This window comes from Furipterus horrens, unplaced genomic scaffold (assembly GCF_987537825.1).
Source record: "Furipterus horrens unplaced genomic scaffold, mFurHor1.1.pri manual_scaffold_7, whole genome shotgun sequence".
Taxonomy (NCBI): Eukaryota; Metazoa; Chordata; class Mammalia; order Chiroptera; family Furipteridae; genus Furipterus; species Furipterus horrens.
In genome coordinates, this window is record NW_028327177.1 from 100858276 (window position 1) to 100870574 (window position 12299).

General features: G+C 37.2%; 1 protein-coding gene across 6 annotated transcripts in view; it reads left to right on the forward strand.

The window, feature by feature from the left end:
• GRM7 (glutamate metabotropic receptor 7) overlaps nucleotides 1-12299 on the forward strand; it is an 862741-nt gene that overhangs the window by 681528 nt on the left and 168914 nt on the right. For all 6 annotated transcript variants that reach the window (XR_016512405.1, XR_016512404.1, XM_090284096.1 and 3 more), the window contains exon 8: nucleotides 7660-8595. Coding sequence is in view for 4 of the 6 variants with exons in the window: in XM_090284096.1 (XP_090140222.1) it covers nucleotides 7660-8595 (936 nt within the window). In the remaining 2 variants the exon portion in view is untranslated. The remainder of the gene's footprint in view (nucleotides 1-7659; nucleotides 8596-12299) is intronic.

Below are 12299 nucleotides of genomic sequence, written 5' to 3' on the forward strand. Positions count from 1 at the left end.
CAGACCCCAAACATGGCTGTTTTCAAGTATTAAAAATTCAACATTTCACTGCATTTTTCCTAAAAATATTTTTCTATAAATTAGACAGCACAAAGGTATTTTATTGAACAATTGGCATTTAATAAGAAAGCGCCCTTTAACTAGCTCAATTCTATTAAGATTTTAATAAGCAAAACTAATATTGCAGAGAATTATCCAATTTGTGTATGCGTTGTAGACCAGCAGCCAGCTTGGTCTACAGAGCAAGGTTTGGAAACATACAAATTCAATTTCAGCAAAGGAAATACACCTGGAGTGACAAAATTTTCTTCCAGATTGAACGTGTCTGTGTGGGGAAAGGAACAGATCTCTTCTAAATAAAAATGGATACACCAAACACTTTGTAAAATTTCTATCACTGTTTGAGTCCTGCATTTGGTAGTCAGACAGCAACTAATTTAGTTTTATCTTAAAATTCCAGTGATTATAAGGTCTGCACATTCCCTGTGGAGTAAAGCACTGTCTACTAGGGCCAGACCCCATTTTTAACTTGCCAAGCACATGTGGCACAGAGCTAGAGTTGACAGGTGCTTTTCCCTCGTTTCTCTCTGAGCCAGCAGTGAAATCACAGCTGACTTTCTGTGTCCAGGACTTTTCCACCTTTTTTTCTGAGCATTTTCAGGAGACAGAAACAAGTGTTTCTGATCATGTGTGATTCAACAGTTCCCTTTACTTCCAGCACTACCTGTTATTTATGTGAGAGACTACATTACTGGCTAATTACTTCAGAAGGTCTGCACATACCAGATGCAGAAGCAAGAAGGAAGATATTAGATATTTGACTGCAAGTAGTAGATTACACATGAAGAATTGATTATTCATTAAGGAAAGTTTATCATTTTATATTGGAAATTCAACATTAGAGTGGTACTAGTATTGATTAGGATGGTAACATAATTATACCATCAATGACATGTTTTTTGTTTTTTGGAGTTTTTTTGTTTGTTTGTGTTTTTGTTTTTGTTTTTTCTATTCTCAACATGTTGGCTTTTTTCCTTAGTCTTGCCTCTTCCTGGTTACCAAATGGCTGCTGCAGTTCCACTCACATCATGTTTGCACATCAAAATTCAAAGACTGACAGTAGCCTATCCCTTTCTTGTGTCTCTCTTTTTAAGAATGAAGAACACTTTCCCAGGACTTCACAACAGGCCTGCTTTTGCTTTCATTAGCCAGAACTGCATAATTTTATTTTTACTAAAACATTAGTCCACCTGTCCATATAATCTACATTCTATAGATTAATTGATGGTATTAGCTATACAGTTTTTTTTCTCTTGCCAAGAGCTAAAATCTCAGTAGTCATTCCCCATAAGCCAGCTACTAAGCTGGTATCCAATAACCATAAATTTGGGGTGTCCAGGAGGAAAAATACTTCTTTATCAGGAAATTTAGAATTATATGTTCTTAAGAAAATGATGTTAAATATCTTAGTCTTTTACTTATTTTTCTGTACCTTAAGTTAGGCTTTCTAGCTAACTGAAATTGTTTGCAGAGTTCAGAAAAAAACTTGAAATTTGTATTCCTACTAGCCTTCTGATAGTATTGTTTATTTTTCATAGCCCTAAATTATTATTCTCCCTTAAGTAGTTGCCTATGGGCATTTTCAGGTAACTGTTTCTTCTTTTGAAACAAAACACTGAATCTGTGTGGATGTGTATAGATACACACATATTACATCCATTGCTTTAACAAAACTCTCATTTACCAGAGCTTTTAAAGGTTACTTGGTATCTTCATGGAATACAAATTATACAGGGTGGGGGGAAAGTAGGCTTACAGTTGTTTGTATGGGAAGTAATGCAATAATTAATAAATAATACAAGAATAAGCTGTTTTGCATACTCACAACTGTGAAACTACTTTTGCCCCACCCTGTATTTATCAATAATGATTCTTGTTGGCAAAACAAATATATTAGACTTTTGTTCATTTTGAGCAAGAGGCAACTTTGTTAGTGTAATATATACAATTAAATTGAGTTTAGATCTACTTGAAATGAAAATTGAAAACAAATTAAGTAATCAGTCAATACAATGTTTGTAGTTAAAACACTTGTATATATTTGGATTAGTTGAGAAAAAAATGCTATTCAGCATTGTTGGGATTTTATTTTTATCCAAGAGGAACTGAAAATAGTGAGCTGGCAATATTTGAAATTGACTATAAATTATGACATAATGATAAGTTTAAGAGACATCAAAAAGGCTGTTTTATTTTATTTTTATTATATTTTATTGATTATGCTATTACAGTTGTCCCAATTTTCCCCCTTTGCTCCCCTCCACCCAGCAGCCCCCACTTTCTCAGGCAATCCCCACACCATTGTTCACGTCCATGGGTCATGCGTATGATTATTTGGCTACTCCATTTCCTTTAATGTATTTTTATGTCTCCATAGCTATTCTATAGCTACTTATTTGTACTTCTCAATCCCCTCACATCTTCACATATTCCCCTATATCCTCCTCCTATCTGGCAACCATGATTCTGTACCTGTTCTTCTTTGCTTACTGTGATATTGTTGTTAGGTAGGTCCCTGCTTTTCATGACTCTGAATATTTCTTGCCAGTCCTTTCTAGCCTGCAAAGTTTCTTTTGAGAAATCAGCTGATGGTCTTATGGGAACTCCCCTGTAGGTAACTAACTTGTTTTCTCTTGCTGCTTTTAAGATTATCTCTTTATCTTTAACGTTTTAATTATGATGTGTCTTGGAGTGAGCCTCTTTGCATCCATTTTGTTTGGGACTCTCTTTGCTTCCTGGACTTGCCTGTCTTTCCTTCACCAAATTAGGAAAGTTTTCTTTCATTATTATTATTTTTTAAATAGGTTTCCAATTTATTGCTCTTTCTCTTCTCCTTATGACACCCCTATGGTGTGAATGTTGGAATTCTTGAAGTTGTCCCAGAGGCTGCTTATATGACCCTAATTTTTTTTTTCTTTTTTGTATTCTTTTTTCTTCTTGTTGTTCTGATTGGTAGTTTTTTGCTTGCTTATGTTCCAAATCATTGATTTGATTATCAGCTTTATTCACTCTACTGTTGTTCCCCTGTAAATTGTCCTTTACTTCAATTAGTGTATTCTTAGTTTCTGACTAGATCTTTTTTATGCTGCTGAGGTCCTCACTAAGTTCCCTGAGCATCCTTATAACTAGTGTTTTGAACTCTGCATCTAACAGATTGCTTATCTCCATTTTGTTTAGTTCATTTTCTGGAGTTTTGATTTGTTCTTTCATTTGGGCCATGTTTCTTTGTCTCTTCATTTTGGTAGCCTCACTGTGTTTGATTCTATGTATTAGGTAGAGCTGCCATGACTCCCTGTCTTGGTATCATGGCCTAATGAGGTAGGTGTCCTGTGGGGTCCAGTGACACAGCCCTCCCTATCACTCAAGCTGGGTATTCATGTGGGCTTAATATACCTTATCTTGTAGTTGAGCCTTAATTGTGGTGGCAGGTCAATGGCAGGGATTTACCCAGGCAAGTCAGGTGCAAGGATTGGCTGTGACCACTGACCACACACCTCTGCCCTCCATGGAGCATCAGCTGTGCAGGAGCAGTGTGGTGGTGCTCCATTGTGGTCTGTAGCTGTCCACTGGAAATGCAGGCTCTGGGGTTTCCCAACTGGTGCAGGCCAAGGTCAACCCCCACCTGTATTTTGCCCAGGGCTACCCTGCCTGAGCTATAGAGCAATCTGAGATGGCTGCTACTTGTTCTGGGCTGGGAGATTCCTGGGCAAAGCCAAGCTGTAAATCAAGGCTGGCTGCTGGTAGTGTTGTGCCTGGGCCACTTAGCAAGAGCTATGGACTAGGGGACATGGACTCACTGAGGCCAACAGTTGCTTGTTTGAAAGGATTTAGGAAGTTGTGAAGCACAAGCCAAGACCAGCCTTTCATATGGAAAAGCTACTATCAATAGCTGTAAATTGGGTGGCATGGCACCTCGGAATCTCCAGAGTAGGCCAAACAGAGTTAGCCAAGTTGATGGAGTCTCAGATATGGCACCGGCCTGCCAGCTCTGTGACTCTGCTTGCCTTTCTTGTGGCAGAAAGCTGTCCCCCAGCTCTTGCTTTGATCCAGATACTTAAATTTCTCCCTGTATACTGCTGGTGCCTTTCATATTACTACCCCAGTGCTAGAGCTCAGAGGGAGTAAGTCTGAGTAAGTTTGTGTGTTGGTTCTTTAAGAGGAACTGCTTGAGACTCCAGAAGTTTCTTCCACAGACTCAATCCCTTTTGTTTTTTGCAGCTAAAAGTTATGGGGGCTTCTCTTCATGTCACTGGTACCCTGGGCTGGGACCCCTGCTGTGGGGCTGGGACTGCTCACTCCCAAGATATCCCTCCTAAACTTTTAACTGCCACACATGGATGTAGAACCAGCCTGTTCCATGTCTTTGCCCCTTCTACCAGTCTGGATGGATGTGGTTTATTTAATTCCATAGTTGTCAAGACTTTCATTCAACTCGATTTCTGCCATTTCTGAGTGATGGTTGTTCTATGATTTAGTTGTAATTTGGATGTGGTTGTGGGAGGAGGCAAGCCACGTTTACCTATGCCACCATCTTGACATAATAATAGTTTGTTTCTATATCTGTATGAGCCCTACATCTATCTCCATAGATCAAGTTTAATCATGGCATATTAGTATTCACTAGTGTTGGAATAAGCAATCTCAAGTTCAGCTAATAAAATTTACTTATAGTTTTTAAATTTCTCTTACTAATAAGGAGTAGGACCTTTTAATTTGACATTTGTAAGCATTTGTATTAATAAAAGTAATCTTTATAGATTCCAGCTTCTTAAAATTTGAAATGTGTAAAATTAATGCATATCTTTTTTTCTCTCTTATTAAAAATTGTTTTCTTTATTTTATGACTTTAGGATGACTGCCAGTGACTTACTGCCACCAAAATGATGACATTGAGAAAAAAGTGGTGATATTTTACATTTAGTTAGATTTATTTTATTTATACTTAGATTTATTAGTGCTGACTTAAGTTTTGTACTCAGGTAGATGAATTCACATGAGTCATTTGAAGATTCTCAGGTCTCTGGTTAGAGTTTAAATTCAGCCATTGGAAGGTTATGCTATTTTATGAAGTTTAATTCCTGAGCCATTTTTTTCAGAGTTAGCTATTTTGATTCTGATTTTGAGTGCATTTCTCATTCAAGTGGCACACCCTATTACAGCCTGTTCTAACAAAGCAAATATATGGTGACAGAAGATGATTTGACTTTGGGTGGTGGGCACACAATGCAATATACAGATCATGTATCATAGAATTGTCCCCTTAAAACCTATATGATCTTATTAACCAATATCATCCTAATAAATTTAATTTAAAAATAGAACTCAGATGTAAAAAGTGTTATTTTAATCTTTAAAAAAGTCTCAGACATTCTAGTATCTTTCTAACCTATTTTTGGATTCAGTTGCATTAAAAATTTAATTAACTAGGCCTGGGGAATATCAGCCAAATTTGTTCATTGGAATTTAATTTCTTCTTTAATTAATTTGCTAAGTGTATCTTTTGCAACTTGTAGATCTGAAATTTTCTACTTAGTACATATGTTTTTTTCAGGACTCTTCTTTGCAAGTGATAGAAATGCAATTTAAAGTGTTTCAGCATAGCAGAATTTACTGGCTTACATAATGGCACAGCCTGCTTCAGACATAGCTCTATCCAGTAGCTCAGACAGGCTCAAGAGTGACCTCTGTCTTCAACTCTCGATGTTACTTTCCTTTGTGTTCCCTTCTCTTTCTAACACACTTATTTCTTCTTGTAGCCATAAATAAGCACCAGCATCCGTATATTCTAGAAACTGAAAGTATAACAAAAACAAAGATTCTTTTATCTATGTAATCTCAGTAAAAAAACATGAAAGTAAATTATGCGCCACTCCAAGATAATCCTATCCCTGACCCAATCTCTGTGGCTAGGAGGAGAATGTATCAGTGTTTGATGAAGTATGGTCCCCATAGAATCCCCAGCAACATCATCTGAGATACTGTTAGAAATACATATTCTCAGGTCCCATCCTATCCCCAATGTATCTGAAAATTAGAGAGCGGGGCCAGCATGCTGGGTCCAGGTCGTACCAAGCCCTCCAACTGACTCTGCTGCACACCCAGGCTTGAGAACCACTGCAGTACTAACTGGCCAAGTTTGTGTCATGCCCCTGGAGCCTCAGTGTGAGCTTCATCTCACAGACAAGAGATCAGGAAAGTGGAAGAGTGGTTGCTGTGCTGGGAGAAACAAGCAGTGTCCACTACCACTAATGTCATTATTTCTCAGAACACTGTTAATCATTAATTCTCTTCCAGAATTAGTATTCTGATCAAGCAAATTCATGTCTGTTCTCCTCTTAGTTATAATGTTTTAGTTTAATTTTCATCTCCAAATAGGCACATGTCCAATCTTGAAAGGTTTTCAGGACGTATTATTTTCTTAGCAAATGCTTCCTGAACTCTTAGGATATATTTTGCTAGAATTAAATCCTTCAGTAGTGAACCTTTTCACTACTGCGTGATCAATAATAAGAAAGTTTCACTTTGCTTCAAAATTTCTCAGTGAATATGGCAATGATGCCTACACTATTTTAGGAAAGGTGGTCAGCACTGAAAACCCTCCGAAACAATGTTAAAACTTTTTAAAATGCACCTTATAAAGGAGATGAATGTAGCTTTTATATTATTGGATTGGCCAAAAAGTCCATTTAGTTTTCCATAAAATAAAAGGCACATTTTTCATTTTCACCAATAACTTCATTGATTTGGGGATTTTGAGTATGTTGGCTATCTCCTTCTATTGGCCTCTAGTGCGTAGAGGCCAGGGGTGCTGCTAAACGTCTTCTAATGCATAAGACAGCCCCACAGCAAAGAATTACTTGGCCAAAATGTCAATAGTACCAAGAAACTTCACTAACCACTTTTGACATGTGCGATTAGTCACAGCACCTTCTTCATACATGGCACAAATTTTTTTGTGTGTGCGTTTCAGTTGAGTTTTTTACATTTCTTGAAATAATAAAGCATAATATGCCAACAATGTTGCATATCTTTTTCCATCTTCAATATCAAAATGGCTTCACAAAAATTCACCAATTTTGATAAGCTATTTTTTTAATGCACAATGATATGATAGCTGTCACAATACAATCTAACAAAACTGTTTTGAATGAAGTTAAAGAGAACTAAGTACTACTAAAGCCATCATGAGAAAACACTAAACAATTTTTTTGGCCTACCCAATGCTTAAGAGCTTTTTTTTTTTTAACTTCTGGAGAATGCAGTCTAGAGCAATTCAGTATTTCTCTATTTATCTAATCATTAGAATCCTCTGGACACTTGTTAAAAATAAAGATCCAAAGGCTTTTTTTCACGATATTCTTATTTTGGAGGTCTACAGTAGGGACAAGAAATTTATGTTTTTAAGAGTTGCCATAGGAAATTAATAGAATCAAGCATGTTTGTAACATGCATGCTTGGTTGTGGTTCCTACTAGCTGAGGTGAGTTGCATGACCTCATCAAGTGTCAAATACTTCTATGATTACTATTTGTTGCTGTCGTTCTTTTCCTTTTCGCTTGAATAATGTGCCTGTTGTACCTGTGTATTTCTTACACTACAGATCGAGGACATGCAATGGGGTAAAGGGGTCCGGGAGATCCCCCACTCAGTGTGTACATTGCCATGCAAACCTGGCCAAAGAAAGAAGACACAGAAGGGAACTCCTTGCTGCTGGACCTGTGAGCCTTGCGACGGCTACCAGTACCAGTTTGATGAGATGACATGCCAGCATTGCCCTTATGACCAGCGGCCCAATGAAAACCGGACTGGCTGCCAGGATATCCCCATCATCAAACTGGAGTGGCATTCCCCCTGGGCTGTCATCCCTGTCTTCTTAGCAATGCTGGGGATCATTGCCACCATCTTCGTCATGGCCACTTTCATCCGCTACAATGACACGCCCATAGTCCGGGCATCAGGACGAGAGCTCAGCTATGTTCTGCTGACAGGCATCTTTCTTTGCTACATCATCACTTTCCTGATGATAGCCAAGCCTGATGTGGCAGTATGTTCTTTCCGGAGAGTTTTCTTGGGCTTGGGGATGTGCATCAGTTATGCAGCCCTCTTGACAAAAACCAATCGGATTTATCGCATATTTGAACAGGGCAAGAAATCAGTGACAGCTCCCAGACTCATAAGTCCAACATCACAGCTGGCAATCACTTCAAGTTTAATATCAGTTCAGCTTTTAGGCGTTTTCATTTGGTTTGGCGTTGACCCACCCAACATCATCGTAGACTATGATGAACATAAGACGATGAACCCTGAGCAGGCCAGGGGAGTTCTCAAATGTGATATTACAGACCTCCAAATCATTTGCTCCTTGGGATATAGCATTCTTCTCATGGTCACATGTACTGTATATGCCATCAAGACTCGGGGTGTCCCAGAGAATTTTAATGAAGCCAAGCCCATTGGATTCACTATGTACACGACATGTATAGTATGGCTTGCCTTCATTCCAATTTTTTTTGGCACCGCCCAGTCAGCAGAAAAGGTAAGTGAAAATGCCCACCACACCATGCATTTCAAATGTCTTCATTTTTGTAAATCTTGAAACCAAATTAATTGTATAGAGTAAGAGGTTTTATATATACAAATGGTATTCCCAAGAGTAGAGACGTCCAAAATAAATAAGCATCCATGTGATTATACAAAAATCTAAAAGCTTCAGTGAACTTTGCTACATTTATTTCACTGAAACCAACCAGAGGTAGACTTTTTGTGTTAATTTATTTTAGAATTATTCATGGTAGCAAGGGATTATTGAGTATGAAATTATCTAATCTATCTAAATTAAACCTTCCTATTAATTATTTCTCCAGTCTATTTACACACATATTTCTTTGGGATAGGAGAAGAGGGCCACAGTCCCTCTTTCCTCTAGGACAAGGGTGGCCATTACTAGTGCTCTCTCTCTCTTACTGGCTGTTTAGGTTGTCACTATGGATTGGATCTAGTATACAAAATATTAGAGTTGCCCAATTGCATGCATATGTGTATCTATATATAGACAGTCATGTGCTTCTTAACTGTGGGGATACATTCTGAGAAATGCATTGGTAGGTATGTTAATCACATTAAGTGATTCAGAGTGATACCAGAGACTCAACTTTCCAGCATAGAAAGGAACAGTACACACACACACGTGTGTACACAGATACAGTAGAGCAAGTGTCATAAAGCTGTGAAAGTTCAAAATTGTCAAAATTAGTTGGTCCTAATATGTTGGTCTTAAATATGGTTTCTGTACATGATCCCAAAATATTGTGATAAGTTTTTATGAATCTGTAAATTAGGCAGCCCTAGTGTGCTGATACTTAATGCAGTTAATATGGTCTAGCTGTATGTTTGACATGCATGCAAATACGGCAACACTAAGGTGATGATTTTAGATGTGATTCATCCACATCTGACTCCAGCTGGCTACAGACTTGTATATATGCAAATTGGGTAATCTTAATACATTGATCTTAGTAAGATGTACTATGCTTCATTAGATGAAGGCAGCCCTGATGTGTCAGTATAGCTGAAGCCAGATCTGAGACCTAGAATCTTAATTGGAACGCTCTGTAGGAGAAAGAATAGTTATAGTTTGACTAGAAATTAGTATGTTGGGGATCTGGCCTGATTCCATGTTATTTTGGAGAAGTCTTCTTAAACACTGAGGGACTTAGTTCCCTAAATGGGGAAAACAAGGATTGAAGTAGAATTGTCTGCAAATGTATTAATCTATTAGCTTGAATCTGATTATTTACTGTTATTTCTGTTCCCTGTTTAATCATATAAAGAATTAATCACATTTTTCTGGTTTTCCAACTAAGAATATCTTTTACTTTTATTGTTTGATTCAAAAGCTATAAGTTTAGACTGTTTTTTAAAAGTGAATATCTCACAAAACCACACAGAATTCTAAATCCTATGGCAGTGAATGGTTCCAGATTATGGTCTTAGTCATAGTGTCTTGAAGGAAGTTCTCCTAAAATATATGCTCAATGACCATAGTATGTTTCTAAAGATAATGCATGTTTACTGTCTGTGAAAACAACTTGAATTTCACTTTATTGCTTTTGTCTATCCTTGAGCTAAAGGAATAGTAAAACATGAGTTAACTTAGTGAAATGCAATGGAAATAAGGAAAATTTTTCTCTACTGTATGCTGGTAGTTGATAACCAATGAGCTTTTATGGGCATTATGTACATGATCAAAGCCTGTAGAGATAAAGATCATTTTATTATTAAAACAAACACAATTCCCTATGCAACATGTTAAAAAAACTTTAAGTCCTTTTCTTATAAATGTGTTCTTAAAGAATATAAAATGAAGTGATAACATTAGTTTTATAGATGAGCCCATTTATCATGCATATTTGACAATAGGGGGGACCCAAAAACTGGAATTTATTTATTAAAATTGTGTATTTATTCTTACATGTTTAAGCTTCAGTCACCTTCAAAGTACTCTCCATTTGATGCAATAGAGCTATCAAGACATTTTTCCACTGCTTCAAACAATTTTTGAACTCGTTGATTTTGATGCCTTTTAATGCTTCTGCCATTTTTGTTTCACCTCTTTCACAATGGCAAAATGTTTCCCTTTGAGGACTTTTTTCATCTGTGAAAACAAAAAGTCTATTGGGGCAAGATCAGGTGAATAGGGAGGGTGAGGCATGGGGGTTATGCTATTTTTGGTCAAAAACTGCTGAATACTCAGTGCAGTGTGGGCAGGTGTGCTTGTAAATCACACATCATAAATTGTGCAAATGCTTTGAGTCTTCAAAAAAATTCACTGAAGTCCAATGCAGCCCCTCACAACAACGCCAGCTGGTGCACTGATGCAGATGGGTTCCTAGAACACTCACCTAGTGGGGGAAGCCTGTACTACAAGGAGCCCACCCTCCAGAAGATAATTCCAGTTTTTTTGGCCACCCCCCTTTCCTTGTATATGCCTCTACCATTTCATTTGTCATTTCTGAAAATAATACAACATTTTAGAAATTGAATTCACTGATTTTGGTTGATCTACAACATGTGCTTGAAACACTGGACTACAGGGAAAATTAAGCTGTCTTGAAGCAGAGTGTTTTTTAATCCCAGAGTTTAGAAGGCACATATTTGTCTTTGAATACCCTCAATGGGTTATGATATCTTACGTGGTTGATTGGCACAAAGTAGTGAATTGCCAAATGGGAATGATGAAATGTTATATGAAAATGCATACACCTTAATAAAAGGCATATGACTAGAGAAGCATGAGTGAGCAATTAAAATTATTTAATGTATGTAAAACCATGGAGTTTAAATTATGGAAGGTCACAGACTGACAAATGCAACAAATAAGGCACATAAAAAAGGCAACATACAGAACTATAACCTTCCATTTTTCATTTAGGTTTAACAGTTTGTTTCAAATGGAAAAATTTCATTATAATGGGAAAATATATATAATTATGCAGCAAATTCAGAAAATTTATTTTGATTATGTTATGGATACCTTTGTGAAGTTTCTCATCAGTTACATTTATTAGCACAGCATAAAGTATGAGGAATAGTCACTATTTCTTATAAAACAATGAAGTTTATTTTTATTCTTGTTAAGGAAGATGCTATCTTGTTTTATCATTGCTAACCCTGTAACTTCTAGAATGATGATCTTGCAACATGGCCAGGGAGGGAAGAGGTAAGTTTAAGCCATAAGAAAACAATTCGTGGTTTAGAATTTATATTTAGGTGACTGTAATGATTCAGGGAAATATTGCCAATGGTAGACCAGTAGCACAGTAGGAACTAGTTGGTTTAGTGACCTATGATAATGTCCTACTGTTATATAGTGGCACTGTCTGCTGGAGGACTAGCTTATTTTTCTCTGAAAAACAAAGGTGGGGCCTGTGAATGTATATATATGGGGAGTTTTACGTGCAAACTGGATAAGAAGCACACTTCAGGTAGAGAGGATACAGGCTACCCTGCCGAAATATGAGAAACCCTATAGATGCTATGTTTATTCAGAGCTTTTTCAGCTAATTGTTGTCTGGAGAACTTTCTAGAGAAGTCAATTTATAGTTTCTCACACATGGACAAGTTTTGCATAACTTGGCTCTGCAAAGGCAGTGTGGACCATGGTATACAAGACATACGATCACAGGGTCTCAGAGGCCATCTCTATGGACACATGTTTGTTTGGATAAGTGGGTGGTGAAA